At 41.5% G+C, this 19,026-nt stretch overlaps 1 protein-coding gene across 3 annotated transcripts in view; it reads left to right on the top strand.

Annotated features, from left to right (window-relative positions):
- The window catches only part of Cad99C (cadherin 99C), a 63,930-nt gene extending 46,560 nt beyond the window's left edge, over positions 1–17,370 (top strand). The window contains exons 1-18 of one of the 3 annotated variants that reach the window (XM_022852440.2): positions 1,022–1,678; positions 2,693–2,821; positions 7,483–7,545; positions 7,805–7,947; positions 8,242–8,601; positions 8,860–9,462; positions 9,769–9,900; positions 10,095–10,253; positions 10,462–10,734; positions 11,067–11,282; positions 11,420–11,556; positions 11,801–11,896; positions 12,112–12,304; positions 12,544–12,899; positions 13,193–14,066; positions 14,288–14,823; positions 15,040–15,390; positions 15,799–17,370. In XM_022852440.2, coding sequence (XP_022708175.1) covers positions 2,743–2,821; positions 7,483–7,545; positions 7,805–7,947; positions 8,242–8,601; positions 8,860–9,462; positions 9,769–9,900; positions 10,095–10,253; positions 10,462–10,734; positions 11,067–11,282; positions 11,420–11,556; positions 11,801–11,896; positions 12,112–12,304; positions 12,544–12,899; positions 13,193–14,066; positions 14,288–14,823; positions 15,040–15,390; positions 15,799–15,850 — 4,623 coding nt within the window. In that variant the 5' untranslated portion in view covers positions 1,022–1,678; positions 2,693–2,742 and the 3' untranslated portion in view covers positions 15,851–17,370. Of the gene's footprint in view, positions 1–1,021; positions 1,679–2,692; positions 2,822–7,482; positions 7,546–7,804; positions 7,948–8,241; positions 8,602–8,859; positions 9,463–9,768; positions 9,901–10,094; positions 10,254–10,461; positions 10,735–11,066; positions 11,283–11,419; positions 11,557–11,800; positions 11,897–12,111; positions 12,305–12,543; positions 12,900–13,192; positions 14,067–14,287; positions 14,824–15,039; positions 15,391–15,798 lie in introns of those variants that run through there. The other 2 variants (XM_086972956.1, XM_022852441.2) reach the window with 2 other exon arrangements.
- The last annotated feature ends 1,656 nt before the right edge of the window (positions 17,371–19,026 follow it).

Here is a 19,026-nt window from a genome sequence, read left to right as displayed (position 1 = left end):
GTTGGGGCAAATTTGTTCAAACGGCACTTAGTGCTTGAGCGTTGCGATGCGCTTTGAAAGCATTATTCCTCATACTTCAGCTCGCATAATTTACCGCTGATAGTTCACCACTGATGACCTGCGTACAACCCCACGTACATACAACCAAGTACTAAATATACTTGTACTTAATTAGGTACCGCTGTGAGTTATTGATTAGTACAAAGACACTACCGGAGATTGACCAATATGTACAATGAAAAGTTGTAGCTTTCTACAGGCTGCTCTATGACGATTTTTCCATGTGCTTAGTCACAGCAGTTAGCTACGCTTTAGCGCCACGCACATAATGAAGCGTATTGTGTAAAGCCAATCTATTAGACTTCCGTTAAACGCGCCACATAAACAGAAGGTAAACGAAGCCGCTCGAACGTACCTAGCTTGTGTGTAAACATACATTATACTTGATGGTACACCAACACTTTTTCTATTTCTATCCAAGATTCGCTTTTAGGCAATAGTCGTCGTTGAATAATGAACTTGTATGACTAGCGATACAGTTCTCCATTGTATAATATGTAACGTTAAGTTAGTCAAGTTGATTCATATTTACGCTGCCTATACGTATTTTTTTGTACGTTTTTGTAAATATTTATAAGAATCTTTTCTGGGAATTTGAAGGGAAACTATCGAACAATCAAAATAGGTGTGGGCAGGGAATAGCAGTGCAGTCAATACAATGGCGTACCAAACAGTTATCTTGTTCTAGTTTTCCATATTGGAATATCACAAGCGGTTGCGGACCGGTTTCCTTTGCGGGTTATCATTGAGACTTCCCATGAACGCTCTTATTGGATCGCTGTTTGAAGAAGACACTGCGGTCTGAATATGACAGCGGCGTGCACCTTTACCTTGAACTGCACGTAGATTTTTTGTGTAAGCTTAGCAGACTATCGTCAGTTACACGGCGCATGACATGCACACTTATCGCTGGCAGCACAATACAGCCACTGACCAGATGAAACATTACTTTCAGGTTTCGATACAAACAAGCAACAAGTCGTCGTTCATAGCAGTAATCATTGAACTAAATGATAGGTGGCTAGCAGAAGATCGGTGATCATCCGTTGCGTTCCTGATGCGGTCGCCTTCCAAAAGCCTGCAGAAGCTAGAAATTCTGGACGAGCATGTAGAAAAAATGATCTTGCAAAAATCAATCTATCATGCAGCTTTCAAATAGCCTCCCCATATCTATACTTGTATCTGGTTAGATCTATCCGAAAAAAAAAAAGAGAATTCGTGATATTCATTATTCTTGCTTATTTCGTTGCCTCTCAGCATTTCGGACGCTTTACGAAACATGGTCCTCGCTTAGTGAGTCGGTCTCGATCAACCAGAAATTAGTGATAAACGTGCGACAATACTGCTGTGCACTCATTTCTGACACAACGATAGCTTCTGTGCATTTATCGATTTTTGCAACAACAGAGCACCTATTCAGCTAACCACCCACCTTGTACAAGTGGCCTTTACTTACGGCCTGTTAGTGATCACAGCAGCAGCAGCAGCAGCAGCATCGACTAATACTTCGCCCGATAGCAATGAAGAGGCGGATGGTGACTTAGAATCAAAGGAGTGCAAATGGCCTCGATAAACAGAAGACCTTGACACATCATCTTCCATTTTCTGGCTATTGCTGGTTTGTGTTGTTCGTTTTACCCGTATAAATGAAAATCGTTGTAGGATACGAAGAGGGGATAATCTCATCGCGAAATGACAGCGAAGTCAATCGGCGTCAGTGATCATACTGGTGGCGGTAGGTTAGACGCGTCGCGGCCTTCGCCTGCTCCGTACGGCATCTAAAGGCCATATCTAGCGCTAGTACTACACAACTAGCGACGCTGAAATGGGTTTGATATCGAACCGGTAATCGTCACATAACGGAACAGCATATCGAATGCTGGGCGATTTACGTCTAGATCACCGACGGATCAAAAGAGTCGCCAGATTGTATCTCCTTTGCTTAGAGGATTTACAGCAGTTTCTGGCGGTGATAAACATATATAGAGATAAAAACAAAGCGGAGCATTATCCATTACTATGGACGAATACAAGCAGGGCAGACAACTGCAACAGAGTTCGATCGAATCAGATGGGGGTATTGACAATGGCATTTTCATTGCTTGTTTAACCCATAGTCAACCAATCATGAAAATTTGATACGATGCTCGCAACAAGATGCGTGTATAAGCTCTTGCGTAGTATATTTACTTAAGTTTGCACTTGTCTTTATATAAGTTGTTCAGAATAACTCAAGTCTCTTTTGAATACTGCTTTATTAAATGGTCGTGTATTAGCAGTGTATGCGTTCGGTAACTTATTCAATTACAACTTACTTAGCATATTGTATTTATCTCCAAGCCTCAAGTAACCGTGGCTTTACTAACATATGCTAAAGGCCCACCGCGATTCGCTAGAGGAATTGTTTGGATATAAGGCAAGGGGACCAGTGAAAACCTGGCTGACACCTGGAAAATCTATGTTCGAAAGACTGGCTCTATCGTGTATGAAATTGCTTTTTCAACATTAAACAGCATGTAGCCCAGAGCTTACGTACAAAAAAAACGACGTCCGTAAATTAGTTACGTGTAGAGTAGTCAGAAGGATTATCTGTTTTTACATTGAAATTCGTTTTTTTTTCCCTTATTTTCAGCAGCAACAGCAGCAGCTCGTCACAGCTCTGCTGAGGTGGCGATATCGAAAATGGGCCACCGGCCGCCAACGTGGGCCGCTATCGGCCTTCTCGTGTTATTGTATTATATCTCAACCACATTTGCCGCGTGTAAGTGAAATTTCTATTTAGTTAAATAGTGTTTCATAATTAACTGATAAATGAGACAATGCGTTGGGTTAGAGAGGTAGTCTAAGCTTTTCAAAAAAGTGTGTGAGGATCAAAATGTTTGAAAGGCCCTGTGCCTTATTTTGACATCTTGAAATTATGCAGCTATCTAAACATTAGCGGATCTGCAAACACTCACCCATTTCGTGTACGCACTCCCTCTTACCATGTATCCGTATATCGATGAGGCGGCAGTAACGCGTTTCGACAGTGGCCGGTTTCTATCGTGGGCTGTCTTACGGACGCACTGTTCTGGAACAGGCTAGAAAGCAACCAACAACTAGTTACACTAGGACCGTCAATATACGAGACACACCGAGTTGCGTCCTGTTCGCTACGTAACACGCTTTATAAACCACCCATCTCTAAAGTTAACTCTAGGTGCCATTTGCGAGTAGCGGAAACCCGTATTCGTTTAGTACGAAAAAAAAAAAAAAAAGTAATATTTGGTATTATATTGGTTTATATATATCTCTATAACGCTGGAGCGTTTTTTTTGGTTACTATTAGTAGGTCGCAAGCTGTCAACCGTTTCCATAGGGTTCTTTCGTGGACAATTTTCTGCAGATGAGTTATCGTTTCCAGCGGCTCGGAAATGGTCTTAATGACTCAGTTAGCAGCAAAATTTATTCACAGCTACTTGAAAAAAGCATCGTGTAATTGAGCTATATTGTGCAACCTGTGGGTTCCCAGTTTCAACAAGCCCTTTGTTCTTACGAAAGATGTTAACGACGTCCCCATGGATAAGTAAAACGGGTCTCAATAGCTACAATCAACCAGCGTTCGTCGACGCAATGTTTTTGGCTGAAAGCCCCCTCAAAATATAAGTAAGAAACTTTTATACTAAAATCTCAAATACATTCTCTATTGTCAACGCAGCCGATGAAAAACAAGGATACCTCTGTGCTTTCAATGAATATTATTTCACTTTAAAGCCTATTGTACAATTTTAGTATCTACGACGTACAAAGGTGGTACGTTTCCGACGTAGGCTGTCAGGTTGACGGATATCCTGCACAGAATCCCCAGTGTTACTTTGCAGCTCGGCAACAATTGGTGTTGTTGTGAGCGTGTTGTTCACTGCAGGCACATAAAGCCCACGGGCAGCAACGTCCAACTAACCATGCTTCCTTTAACAAAACGAGTGTGTATATATAAAATGTGACAAACCATAAAAACGGACAAAAATATGATGTTTTACATTACGCTGCCACATTTATTTAGGGTACATAAATCGAAATGGCCGATTAGATACAAAAAAAACGCCATGTCACCATCTACATAGTTAGGTGGTAGAATGAGTAAGTGCCTATATATCACTGATTAGCTATCCTCCGTTTTTTTTGAATACTACAATTTGACTCGATAAAGGTGGAGGTACAATTCTGACTGGTAGTGGAATATCAAAATGGGGATCCAGCCGTCGGGGATAGGGAGTCGGTAGAGCAAACAGTTCAGCAAAACGATACAACTGTGATCGAAAGATTAAATCACGATCTGTGCCGTTACACGAAGAGTGACAATAAAGTTTCGTTGGAAACACAATAAATGCTCCTCTCGTATTTTGGTATTAACACAATTATGTCGCTACTGCTATACATCAGTGATCACGATTACTGCTCTCCTCGTACCAGTGTGGTCTATATATATATATATAAAAGGCTGATGGCTGACGACGATTACGGGCGAGAATGCAGTTTTGTCCGTTGAAGAATGAACGCCATATTTGCATTACGCCAAGTAACAGCTTTCGTATATGTGATATATGGGATACAATAGTATCCCATAAAAAAAAGACCGTTGTCGGCAACATCGGTACTCTATAGAGACGCTAGCTGCGATGGCGAAAACAATGGCACGAACAAAGACAGCAATAGCGATAACAACGAGATAATAATAAACTAGCATAGCTGCTTACTTGCGAGCCTCATTTCCGCGCTTGTTCTCGTGCTGTTGTTGCTAATGCTGTGCTTTACCGAGGTGACGCCGGTTTGAAAACCGTCAGCCTTTGTATAAATATATATTTATACATACGTACATATATAGTAGTACACTGAAGAGGAATACGATTGCAGTGGAACAGTAAATGAACCGTTTTGTGATGTTTTCAATATTGCTTGTTACCGAGTGCATAGACATCGATGGTCGGAGTGACGAGAATGCTAGCATTCGGCGGGGCCAATCAAGTCGCAAGCAGCTGAGGTCCATCGTTGTTGTTCTTTCGTTTGTTTTTTTTTTCTGCTTATGTGCCATATGTGTGCGTGCGTTTATGTGCGATGAGAATCGAAAGCAAAATGTTTTTAGCAAGATCGAAATTCGGTGGTGTCTTTCCTTGATACGCTAGTGGGGCGTACTTTTTCCGCTACTGCAATGCGACTATAGTGGGGCGATTGCTGCTACCAACGTAGCGGAGTTACGTACGAACGTGCACGCTACTATGGCCCCGATCAGCACTCAGATTCATTAAAAATATACGAGACAGACGCTTATCGAGAAAGGACGATCTTTTTTGGCTCAAAATGAAAGGTCTGGCACGTTGACAGTGAGCGATTCTTTATGACCTGACAGGGCGGGCATAGAGATCTTGAGTATTTGGGCGCAGTTCAATAATCTGCTTACGGTGAAGTACATTACAGATTCTAAATCGTGAAGATTGAGACGCCAAGTGCATAAAAACGGTCTAGAAAGGTAGTCTAACTGCAGTAGCTCGATTATACACTGATCACCGACTGGTATGCACAACGTTCACAGAATCATTTTCTGTTATTTCTTATCATTTAAATTGTGGGGTATTAATGTCAGCTGCAGCTTCTGTCAGTCTTCTATTCTCAACGATTACTTATTGATGTTTTGCCAATTATAGCTCCTTCCGTGGTTGACATTTGATTTGACACAGCATCGTCCGGAAATGCACGCAGCTCACTGATTAGTGAGTCGGCAAAACTACCACCTACCACTGCCCTCACTTGCTAGACAAAAATTCGTGCTCTCATCGCTCTGCTTCGTACCGCAGAATTCATCTGTTATTCTGAAAACGGGTCGGGACTAATGCGGAGGAGTTTTAACGGTTGCCGTCAACTCTTGCCTCTGATGGGGCCTTGGTATTTTACCGGAGGCGATCATCGTTGTTTTCGTGGGAACGAGTCGCTGGATGAGAAAGGTTCATCTTATATGTTTACTAAATACTGCGTACTCTACTGAAAACTATTAGTAGCTTATATCTCAGAGGAAATAACCTTCAAAGAGTGTATTTCTGTTGATTCGTTCTAGCGTGCGTGCTTTTCTCCTATAATTATGTCCGCCTCAGCGTTATAGATCGACCAGAGGAGCGTTCGACAGGCTAAGCGGAGACACACAATTTATTTTTTTATATTATATATATATATATATAAGCCCGGTTTGTATAGCTAAACACACTTACGATTCCGATTGATCCGTTCTCGATAGAATTCTATATTTCCATACAGATACATATCCATACAGATTACGTATAAATGTTAAAGAGAACGTTATAAACGTATCCATTGTGCGGAACGCACTTATGTTGTCATATTACAGCGATGTGATGTCCTGTACCGGCAAATGTCTACTTTGATGGAGACTTTCCTAGCTTCGTTTAGCAACGTCTAGCATCCTATGTAGATTTTTCAAGGCTGCTGCATCCTTCTCTGTCGCCTTTCATTACTCTTGACCTGTGATTGTTATCATAGCTTTACTATAATCTGTAGAATTGAGTAGAATTCAGTATGGTCTACTGAGTTACGGGAATGCTTAATCAGACTTATTTTCCTCAGACGATGTTCAGAGCCGACATACTGAACGACAACTGCTACCGTATCAATCATAACAGCGGCGTCGATAAATCGATAACAGGGATGAATCAGAGGGCTGTACGTTGACAATGATGGGAATACAACTACTCGTGGCAGCAAATGGCCATTATCTGTGTATGTGGCATGATGGCTCTCAAGCTGATACCGCATGCTTAAATATATCAAGGTGGCAGTCATGAAACAGAAAGTTCAGTCTTCTAGACAAACATTACGCGTATCGTCCGTTGATCTAGTGTGTCGATGGTACGTGTCATATTGTCACGACTAAGATGTGCGTACCATATAATGTGAAAGCATATCGTCACAATGTGATTTTTGGTAATAGTAATTTATACTGAGCTTTGAATAGTAGGACGGAAGCTATACACTCGTTTATTGACACATGTTAATGTGTTACGTGACTTGTGTTCGATTAAATTTCGTGTGTAATTTCGTCTGCTGGAAATTTTACGTTTCGTACAAAACGATATATTAGGAAACTAACGTTTGCAGTGATGATTTCATATCAGATTTTCTACGAATGAGTGAGTTTTGAAACGGTTGTGATAGTATTTGTGACCAATGGAAAAGGAACGAATCAAGTTTGCTCGATTAATTCCGGTTTCTGTTATTGGTTTCATCTAAAAGGACATAGCATATATTCGTCAATAAATAACATCACGACCTACTTACATACATCGTATTATTCAGAGTCCATCCCGATTCTAATTTTAATGTAACCACGTATATTACAACGTTGAAAATGTATCCTGTGTCGTCTGCTCATTTCAGTGTGCGATATTCACGACAATGAAAAGGTTATCATTATGGATATCCTTGAGAGCCAAGGACAACGTAAGTCCGATCTATTTCAGTTTTAGGCTAAACATGTTTCTCCTTTAAATATTACGATACGAAATAAGATGCAACAATTATTTTGTATATGTGCTCACATTTGTACGACGAATAGCATGTCCGTTTTCCAAAAGTTCACATTACCCTTCTTTTCCTATTTACTATAGACATCTATTTGTATAGGGAGGGTGTTTGGCCACATCAGCGTACCGAAAGTACAAGATAGTTGAACGGTGGCTGTGTCCTTTTCACGTTGCAGAGTTTAATCAGAAGACAAGCCCTGTATATCTACCGATAGAAGGAAAAGGCGACGAAATTGAGATAAGTGTAATATCCTCTTCGAAAGATGCTTTCGCAGTTCTTGGCGAACAACTAGTACTTCAAAAGCCTCTCGATCGAGACGTAAGTTCTTCGCGATCCTCATAGAGTTACCATTAAGATCAGCATGGCCTTAGTTGACCTTTTGCTCGCTTAAAAACATTCATTAGACAGAACTCGATTCACTTGATGCACATTTATTTCGAATTAAGACTTAAGTTTGAAGTACCGTGACATCCTATACGCATTACCCCTCTTCCGTTTTTTTACCGGTGAAACTGTCAACTAAAAATTTCGAACGATTTGTTGTTGAGTATATCGTGTCTTTGTCCTTGTCTCTGTCACAAAGATATAAATATTGCGAATGTATCGACACAGGCGGAGGACCTCTCATCGGTTCGAGTTCAACTACGATGCGCAGCCAAAAATGGATCCCGAAAGAAGGTTATTCAAGTGCTGGTACGCGTCAACGACATTAACGACAACGCGCCAGTTTTTAGTAGCAAGAATTACACAACGTCCGTTTCGGAAGAGGCCCCCGTTGGTACAATGGTATTTGCAAATTTCACAGCTACGGATCTCGATGCGGGCGTCAATGGACTTGTGGAATATTTCGTTGAGGGCACTGAAAAGGGGGACGAGGCCGACTCCAATGACGCGGCGCATTTTTTCAGCGTTGATTCACCTCACCAGGGAATTGTTACGATCAAACGGCCCCTCGACTACGAGCGTGCACAGGTGCGTTAGCCTAGAGACGAAATTCATTTTAGGATATTTACTTATTCCACGCTAAATTTTTAACAAACAACACCTACGTAGCGTATCAAACTGACGGGAAAGAATAAATATACGTGGCTTTTGTGCGCGAAACAAATGGCTGAGCTAAAATTTCGTTCATTCAATTACGCTTTTACTGAAAAACGTAGCATTTACAGCTGGGAATTTAATCCGAAGTATGCCTTTTATGTATTTCCAAAAATTTCATTCCACTGTTAGGTCTATTACTTGCGAGTGATTGCTGTCGACAAGGCAGTAAATATTGAGGATCGACAAACTTCAACAACCACACTTACGATTAACATCGAGGACGCCGACGATCTTCCGCCAATGTTCTTCTACCCGGGCTGTACGGCTCACAACCTAAATGGTGTTTGTGAAGGTGTTCAGTATCGCGGAGAAGTGGCTAGTGGGGCGATTGAAGGGGCGCTGAAGCTGCGACCGGACACGATCTACGCACGGGATCAAGACTCAATGGACCATCCCATCCAATACTCGTTCGTGGATGGAACGCCATCAGATTTTCGAAGTATTTTTGAAATTAACATTACAACCGGTATCGTCAGTCAGATCGCACCAGCCTCGAGAGCCGTCACCACACATTACAGTATTACTGTCAAAGCCGAGGAACAGTCGGAATATCGTCGCTTTGCCCTGGCCTCACTTACGGTGGAAGTACTCGTCGCCGATCTCCACCCGCCAGTGTTGTCGGCCAACGTTTTTGAAGGATACGTTGACGAAACCTCGCCGGTTGGCACCCGTGTTATGTCCTCACCTCGTGGGGGAGACCCAATCATGTTTCAGGTCACCGATGAAGATTATGTGAGTAACTAATACATAGAGCGGATGAAGAAAATATTCAGTACTCGGCATCAACCTAAGCGAGACCAAGTTGTGTGATTACGTTTGCATGATCAGAACAATATTGTAGTTGGTGAAGCAGATTCGAGAGAGCAACGAATCTGTCCTTAGGGTGCTTTCTGCACGTAATGAATAGACGTCTCATCTGTTGTAGTTCATAGAGTATCTTGATGTCAGCTTCAAGGTTCAATGACACCGGCATAGAACACAAATAGCTTTCTTGGAATGAAGGTCGTGACTCTAATGTAGGATCAATAACACTTTCAGTCCGAAAAAGAGCAGTATTACTCTTTCGCGGTATCAACAATAGTTTTCAAGGTTGACGCGGAAGGGTTCCTGGTAGTTGGAGAGCCTCAACTCGATCGAGATTCGCCGAACCCAAATGTCTACGAATTCGAAGTATGCTCACATTCATCTGCACTAGATATCCAACAGGAGGTTCATTTCAGAAGTGCTTATCATACCATTTATACCTACAAGACATATTTTCAAAAGCAATCTATTCAAATTAGCTAAATACGCATATCACCAATATGTTTACCTTCGATGTAGTTGGTTAACTACTTATGCGTTTACTTATGCACATTTTGAAGGTTCAAGCCAAAGAGGTTGGAACTCCAGAAGGCCGCGGCCTTTCACGTCCAATTCAACTACGTGTTCATCTCAATGATGTTAATGACAACTCGCCTGTCCTGCCGCTGATCAACCCAGTTACACTTGAAAGCGGTGATGGAATTCGTACTGTCATGAAGGTCAGACACCCCAATTTACGTACCAATAGTACCACACAGATTGTAAATCGTCTCCTGTTCCTGATCTGAACTGTGAAAGTATAAGCATCATCATAGAGGTATATATAGGCTTTCAATGACTCATTATTAGCCAGTGAAAGCGACATCCAGACGCAGTAGTTCGAAACAAGTGTAGTTGATTTGTAATTTTTTGTTTTTATATTTTCAGGTCGAAGCTTCCGATAATGACGAAGGTGACAATGCACGAGTAGCATACTCAATTTATCACATTAGCAATAACGGTGCGGAACGCTTTGCGATAGATCCGGAGACTGGGGAACTCCGTGTGATGACTCCTGTTGACGCAGGCGAGCAGTTCTCAATCACAGTTCAGGCGACGGATGGCGGCGGGCTTTATACACAAGGCATTATCGAGGTGATGGTGATACCCGGGCCGAATCTTGGAGGGCCCATTTTCACGCAAGATGAATACTATGCAGAGGTTTGTCACACACTCCATTATATTCATGCTGTTAGTACTCAGAAAAGGACTTTATTAAGCACGTATTGGAGAGCTGGAATTCAAAAACCCGATCACCCAAAAATAATTCCTTTCCTATCGAGCATATGACCAGCTGATATCCTAATCAAAAAAAACATTAACATTGTAATATATTGAATTAAAAGTAAATAATAAGATTATTGCTGATATTTTTGTTAATTATCTATGAAAAAGTCAATTTCAAAGATTGCATATATTTTTTAATACGTTGTCATGAGGCCGGTACGCCAGAATGTTTTTATAGATATGATGATAACACTTGTTTCCCATAGGTGGCTGAAGGTTCGCCTGTTGGTGTACCTGTAACAACTGTGAAAGCAAGCGATCCCGAACGCGGAGTCGTCTACTATTCAATCGTCGATGGAAACTTCGGAGGCAGTTTCTCCGTAGATCAGGAGACAGGGACCGTATTTGTGGTCGGCCGACTCGACAGAGAGAGCAAGGATAGTTATAACCTTACGTTAAAGGCCTCGGATAGTGGAGATTTGGTTCGTAAGACACACAGACACACACGTTTACATATATATAAAATCCAGTATTTATATAAAGAGAAAAATGACTAGAGTTGCTGGCACCATATTCATACTTGACCAGTGTTTGCAATTGACGCTTTTGTGTTTTCCAGTACAACGTGGCATCACTGCTTGTCAATATAGCAGATATTAACGACGAGGTCCCACAGTTTACTGAAAGTATATACAAGTTCGTGGTGCCTGAAGGTGTTTCTGCAGCTCTTGTAGGCCAGGTGAACGCCACCGACAGGTAATGATACGGTGTTTAGTACACATTATTATGGAGCAGAAATTCAGTACCACTTTCTTATTTTCTTATTTTTTCTTCTGTCAAGGTTAAAACCTCCTACTTTCGTGCCACAGCTGAAGCTCACAATGACAGGGACCTATTTGAATATGTCAACCGTGACAACGGAAAGGGGTCGTTCATTAAACATTGCCAAAACTTAGTAAAACTTCTAGAAACAACCTGTTTCCTTCTATTCCTACTCTAGGGACACCGGAGTAAATGCCGAGATCAAGTACTCGATGGAAGATCCCACCCTTACATTCAGTATAAACGAGGTTAACGGCAGCATCTACAATAATAGGTATGTTAAACTTAAAGCTTGTACATTTCGAGAATAGAAGTTAGTTCGCTATAAGTGGCAAAACATGTGAGCAGCCTGAGACGATTGAGTAAAGAAGTAAACAGAAATAGAAATTAGTATTCGACCGTTTGACAAAATAAGTATAAAGCAACTCCGTTAATTTCTGTAATTAGTTGATTAATGGTGTGATCCGTAATTCTGAAACTCTATTGTAGGCCGCTGAATTTTGAAACTGAAAAGGATTTTGTTATGGTTGTCACGGCCACTGACCGCGGTGAAAATATGCTAAGCGCCAAGGTTGAGGTTCGAGTTCGTGTTCAGGATGAACAGGATGAAGTGCCAATCTTTGAGAAAAATTTCTACGAAGTTGATATTAAGGAGAATATGCCCAATACTTCTCTCATAAAGGTTGGGAACTTTCAATTCAATATTATTAAAAAGACCGACCAAAATAATTAGAGGTTCTTATAATCCACGAACCATTTTATTACACATAACGGCCTGATAAATATATGCCTGCAATAAATTTCACATGCACACGTATTTTATACTCCTTGAGCACTGAACGTATCTGAAAGGCAATAACTATCTCTAACTACAATCTTAAATTACTATTGTTTAACAATTTATGCCTTACTCATTCTCAGATTGAAGCGGTGGATCCTGACACAGAGAAACAAATAACTTATGTTATCAAAGAAGGCGATAGGCGGCTCTTCAGCATTAATTCAGTGACAGGAATGATATCAACACTCAAGGGACTCGACTTTGAAATAGCATCCCTTCACACCCTAGTGGTCGGTACACTTGAGAATCAAAATGAAAATGACCCTAAGTCCACGGCCACAATCAAGGTGATTGTGGTCGACGTCAATGATAATGCCCCTAAATTTGTGACCCCACCACTGCCAACACGCCTGCAGGATTCTGCCCCTGTGGGCACAATGGTTGCCACGATGGTCGCGAACGACGAAGATGGCACGGTGCCTCTAAACGTTGTCAAGTAAGTCCAAGCAAGTTATAATTTCGGGACCTTTATAATGCATTGCTATATCTATTAGCCTTGTTTAAGTCATAAATTGTAGGTGTGTACTCAGTCGTGTTGATAAAAATAAGTTACGTATATTTAAAATAGTATCATTTAATAATAATCTTTTACCACCTCAAGACTAAGTAACAGATGTGAAAAACCTGAATTTTTACTCCTGCTATCGCGCTAGATCGTCCCTTAGTCCATCAGACGCCTACGAACGTCGTCTGACCAATGTGTTAGAATGATCATTATTATTATTACAGGTACGAGCTTATCGGTCAAGGGCGAGCATTGAATTTCTTTACAATCGATTCAAACTCTGGTATGGTCACTGTTAAAGACGACTTAAAGAAGGAACCTACTTCGGAGTACACCATCGATGTAAAGGCCTACGATCAAGGCGAACCATCGCTTAGTACCAGCCTGTCGTTTATCGTCTACGTCGAACATTTGGCCACTGTACAGCCTGACTCCGGAATCGGCTTTGTTGATGGTCACTTCCAAGTGGAGCTAGACGAAAATGTTGCCGAACACACGCTCCTCAAAGCCATACCGGTAGTGAACCGCCCGCCACGTGCTCATATCGATTGCCACATTAGCAGTGGAAATGAACGAGGTCATTTTTACGCAAAGATGAGCTCTCAAGGTGAATGCGAAGTTCGTGTTGCTCAGCAGGTTCGGCTCGACTACGAGAACCTTCAACAATATCAATTGGCTGTACGGCTTGCGGCCAGCGCCGGAGTGTTCAGTGCGTCTCGGCTTACTGCACAGCTAACTGTTGATATCCGTGACGTGAACGATAACCGGCCTGTATTTATCGTACCTCCTGGTATTGCTGATCTTAGTGGCAATAGTTACCTTGGCGCTTTACCTATCGATAGTCCTGTTGGATACGAGATATTGACGGTGACCGCTGAGGACATGGATTCCGAGGGCAACGGTCGTGTCAGCTTCGAAATCGTTCCGGAAACGAACAAGGGCGAATTTTTCACGATAAATCCTAACAGCGGCATGATTTCGTCAATTAGAGCTTTCGACGAGGCTCAGAATCATTCTATGCCAATTAAACTCAAGATAGTTGCTCGAGATAACCCAGTTGACCCGGGAGCTACTCTCAGTCAGAGAGTTAACGTTTATGTAAGCCATCTATATCGACATATTTTCCGATATCCTCTAAATATTTCAAACACAATTGTAGTATCTTATTCCGCCTTGCTACTTGACAAGTCGCGTGTGTGTATGTAGAATGAAAAGATTAACTTTTTTGTTTAGCGCGTATCGATCGTTAGCTTGAAGTGTTGCACAAACCTATGAATGCGCCAACAATGACGCGTTTGAAACATTATTTACGTCTTCAGATCAACTTGCTCACGCGAGATAACCAGCTATGCCTTGTGATGCCCGATATGTCGCAAGAGAAGGTCCGCAAGATGAAAGACCGTTTGGCATCAATCATCAAAAAGCAATCGCATATGCTTGTAGGCGTGCATCTTATTGGACCAATGGAATTCGTACGTAATAATACTGTGGAACACGACGGAAGCGGTACCGATCTCTGGTTCCATCTCATTGATCCACAAACACTTAAGGCTGTTAGCGTTAAGGATCGTCGAATTCGATCGCTCGTTGCTAAGGGTGACCTACAAGCTACAGCCATGTGGGGTCAATTCTACCACGATGTTGGCATCAATGTAAAAGCAGTCCGTCAACAAATTGTCGTGCTTCCGCCAACTACAACGGAAACACCTGAGATAATCGAAATCCGTGGCGCGAAACGGAGCATGGTCTTCCTTCGCGAGATGTCTGATCTAGGAGCGGTACTAATCGGAGTTGGCGTCCTTATCTTCATTTTCGGCATTTTCGGAATCGTATACCATTGTTGTGCGTGGAAAAGGTTTGCCTTATTTCTTTACGTGAATTTCAAATAACTACTCTTCAGCTTTTCACCTGGATGGTTGACAGATTCATTACTAACGTAGCAAATAGAAATATAAATACTATAGAACGGCGCGTATCTAACGTGCAGGGGAAAGTATTACGGCCACTCCTGGATATTCATGGCAATTCACAAAGTTCCATGTTGTTTTTTATTCTTCTTCAATTCATATAGATTTCTGAAGCAACAAGAGTTGGCCGCGCAGGCAGCTGCAATTCCGCCCAAGCCCAAACTTTTCCCGGTACCACCGGTACCTCAAAGTCCACGTTATGAACCCGTATACGCGGAGTCTTCGATGAAGGAATATGAGACACAAGTACTGCAAATGAGCGTCAATATCGATGATGGACCTGGAGGCACCGTACGGGGTTTGCCATTCACAAACCCCAATGAAGTGACATACATGTCACGCAGCCAGCTTGATCTTAGTCCGTGCACTGCGCAGAGTAAAGCGTCAACACAACGCCTTTCGAGCGAAGAGGGCAGCCCGCACGTCGTGACCAAGAATCCTCTCTACGAAGCAATGTACGTATAATGACATCCGGATCAACGAAAGCGCAGAGCCTTACAAACAAGTTTGCTCACTTGTAACTTTTTTTAGTTACATCGCTGGTAACTGACTATTAAGAGTTATTATAACTGATAAACTACTCCAGTGGCACGTGATAGTCAAAATACTTCACTTTACAGTATGTTTCATGCATAATAACACTTATATATAAATTACAAATTACGTTTAGAACTACCGAGTGGCTTCTGCAATGATTCGTGATGAAACAATAGGAGAAAAAGATGCGAGCAAAATGAATTTATTCACGAATAAGCTATACGATATTTTTTCTATTACCCATTTACGGGCCCTAAGTGTCTGCCGTTTGCATTGTTGTAAGGCATTATCTTTCCGGACACTGTTTTTCATCTGAAACGTTTCAGTTCTGACGACGATTTCGACGACTCACAAGCGAAACGGAGACCGCCAAAATAGGTGATCGTCGGGTGCCAGAAAATGACTCGAGTATACTCTAGAGGAAAGCATGCCCGCTATACGGTGCCACGAGACGAGATTTGCCCCCTGCGACATTGAGCCTGCTTGCGAAAATGAAAACAGCCATTTCGTATCGAGCGAAGAAAATAGCCTTCGTTTTCAGGGGATTGTTCCACCACTATGGAGATACGATCAGGAAAAGGCAATAACTGTGGGGCAAAACTCGCAACTTAATTGAGCTTTCCTTGTATTTAGTAATTATGGTAATAATTATATAGTTGGTTAGGGAGACGGTTGATCACTTGTCGTTCGTAAACTACAACCCTTGATTTTACTAATGGGAAACGAATGCAATCGTGTACATTTGGTAACTATTTTATGGTAGCTCAGATTTGATACTTAATGTTGCATACGACGGCTGCGTTGTGTTAAAGAAAAGCTGACTCTCTATCTAGTTTAGTGGGCTTGGGTCGAACCTAGCTAATCTAAAAAACTAATATTCATTTGACTTCATAGCAAGGAACGCTCGACACGTCTAAGATGGAACAGTAAAAGAGGATGCCATTTTATTATGTAGCAGGTCACAGAGCATTTTCATGATTTCTGTCATTCTTATTGTTTGAAAACTGTCCCAATGAATCGTTTATTATTTATTTTCTGAAGACCTGCCAATCACGGCGCGAAGGATCGGCCATTGGCTCAACAGCTCAGGTATACTACCGCGCAGATCCCGTTTGAGGTCGTGTACACAGGAGACAAATTTGGAAACCGAATGAAACGCCGCCCGTTAATTATCAAATAGATAATACTATGCAATACGCAATCGGTACTCATGATAGCTTATGACAGACAATATGACAGGGAATGAGCGTGCTTTCAGAGCAATTGCGTATCTACTCAGCCTGGAACGGACAAGTTACCTGCGTAATGCTACAAACGTGTGTTAGTAGTTAGAGTTTCAACTGGTTGCCTGGGTGAAGAGCCCTATAGCTTTGAGCTAGATTCAATTGAGATCGGCCAGAGGCTGACTCGATGTAAAAGGTCTATTAGATGTCGGCTCAGGGCCGATTCAAACACGGACGGAGAGCCTGATCTAGTTTTGCTTTTAAGTATAGTATAAGACGAGATCGCACGTGACACGGCTAACAGGCCAAGACGATCTATACATGCTACGACGTGCAATACTGGAGGTGGCATCTGAGCCAACGACAGGGAATAAGCCGGGGTCAAAATGTGATGTGTACTGGGACCTGGAGAGGAAAGGCCAGCGAAAAACTGTAAATACGAGGCATAAAACATCATAAGTAGAAAGGTGACGGCGATGAAAAATTACTTTATGACCACAAATTGAATTCATGGGCAAGCGAACGAGTGAACATCGAACATTACAAACAAAAACAAAAAATAGAGACAAACGAAACTGGAGAGAATGCTGTCAAAAAGGACAATGGGTGATTCTGTTCTGAATGTGTAAATAATTCAAGAAAGAAAAATAAAAATATCTAGGCATTAACAACTAAGCGCAAGCATTTTTATTCTTTTTACCTTCTAGTACTAATGTTTGATTGTTCCAGCTTGTAGACCTTTATCGCGCACTGTAACTTACTTTTTGTAGGCTTCGATCAGTCTCCGTCAATCTTGTCGTGTATGATGGTTATTAATGGCTAATTTGTATAAGCTTGATCGACTTTTGCTACGTCAGCTTGAAATTGTACCGACAGACAGCAAGCAACAATGTCCGCCATCTTGTGCATAGACATTTATACTTGTTGGTGTAGTATCAATCTCTGCACTTTTTTTTTTTGTTAGTTCCCTAATATTTAACTTACTAACGTATACATTAAGCTACAGCCACCTCTACCATAAGCCTTTTACAGGAGCATGTCTATTAAGCGTTCATGGGTGATGGTAAGATACCGTTGTCAGTGTTGTTAGGTGACGCTATGCAGGGTGCCTGGAACCTTTATGTGAAGTATCTGAAATAGCTAACTATCACCCACAAACAGGCATCGTCAGAAACATAGCTCGTCCAGTCTGTTATTAGAAGAATGCCAGAGGAACGTGAAATCGAACTCTGTAATCCTTCGTATTTGTGAATCCTTTGAGCATTTGACCGGGAAATTAGTTTCTCTCAGTTTTCCAATGCCGAAGCCTATATTTGATCTAGGAAATGAAGTTGACGAGCTCAAGCCATCGATTTCTTGAGTTACGGCAACAACAAAGTTCCTTAACCCAAACGTATTAGGTAAAGAATATATGGTTTTGTAGATATTGACGAAAAATTGATATGATTTTAGAAACGGCGCAATGGCTATATCTAGTATGTTATCTTTGTTTTTTGGTTTTGTTCCTTCTTTGTTATCTTCGCGCATTTCGTTTTTAGCATACTTGTGAGTCATAGCTATTTATTACAAACAAGGCGGACAAAGCATCCACTAGAGCTGGTCCTCCATAGAGCACCAAATCAAATAGGATTCTGCTTAATTAACTAGTTTTCACTATCTGATAGGTTTTATCGTAGTATACACAGTGCCTTGACTATATATTGCACTTCCGATAGTGTTATCTCAACGGCCGATCATACGCTTTTTACTATGCTAGATAAAAATCTAAAATTAACATTTGATAGTTGCCAGTACACAAAAGTAAAAAAAAAAATATTTTTTGACGTCAAGTTGTTATTACGCAGACGGCTACTGTCTTCGTATGCGAATATCCTAACCCGTCTCGGTTATCTTCGTTGAGGATTGGAAGCATCGCGGTCAAAGTTTTATGAAATGTTCAACAATTGCATTTAAGTTAACACAGTTTGCCAATAGCACTCGCTTAGGTTTTGCTAAAAATCATTTCTTTCTTCAAAAGACTATACTTCACAAAGCAACGATCTTCAAAAATTCCCTTGGCGTATCTATATTTATTTTTAGGTTTAGTATCTTCGCAGGTAGGAGTACGGTGTACGTGGTATCCATGTATATGCCTCTCGGGGTGCTCCTTAAGGAGAACAACCAACATATAACACCGGCGTAAACGCGTGAGAAAGAATTGCATCAAGAAAATGTAACCCAGTTTTGTATCTCGTTTAGCAATTCACCGACGCCTATTTGTTTACGCGGTTTAACGGTTGTAGAAGCGAAATTAATTACAAGCTATCATCAACGAAGGAAAACACTTTTACG

Source organism: Varroa jacobsoni, unplaced genomic scaffold (assembly GCF_002532875.2).
Source record: "Varroa jacobsoni isolate VJ856 unplaced genomic scaffold, vjacob_1.0 contig00762, whole genome shotgun sequence".
Classification (NCBI taxonomy): Eukaryota; Metazoa; Arthropoda; class Arachnida; order Mesostigmata; family Varroidae; genus Varroa; species Varroa jacobsoni.
This window is presented reverse-complemented; position numbering and strand designations above follow the sequence as displayed.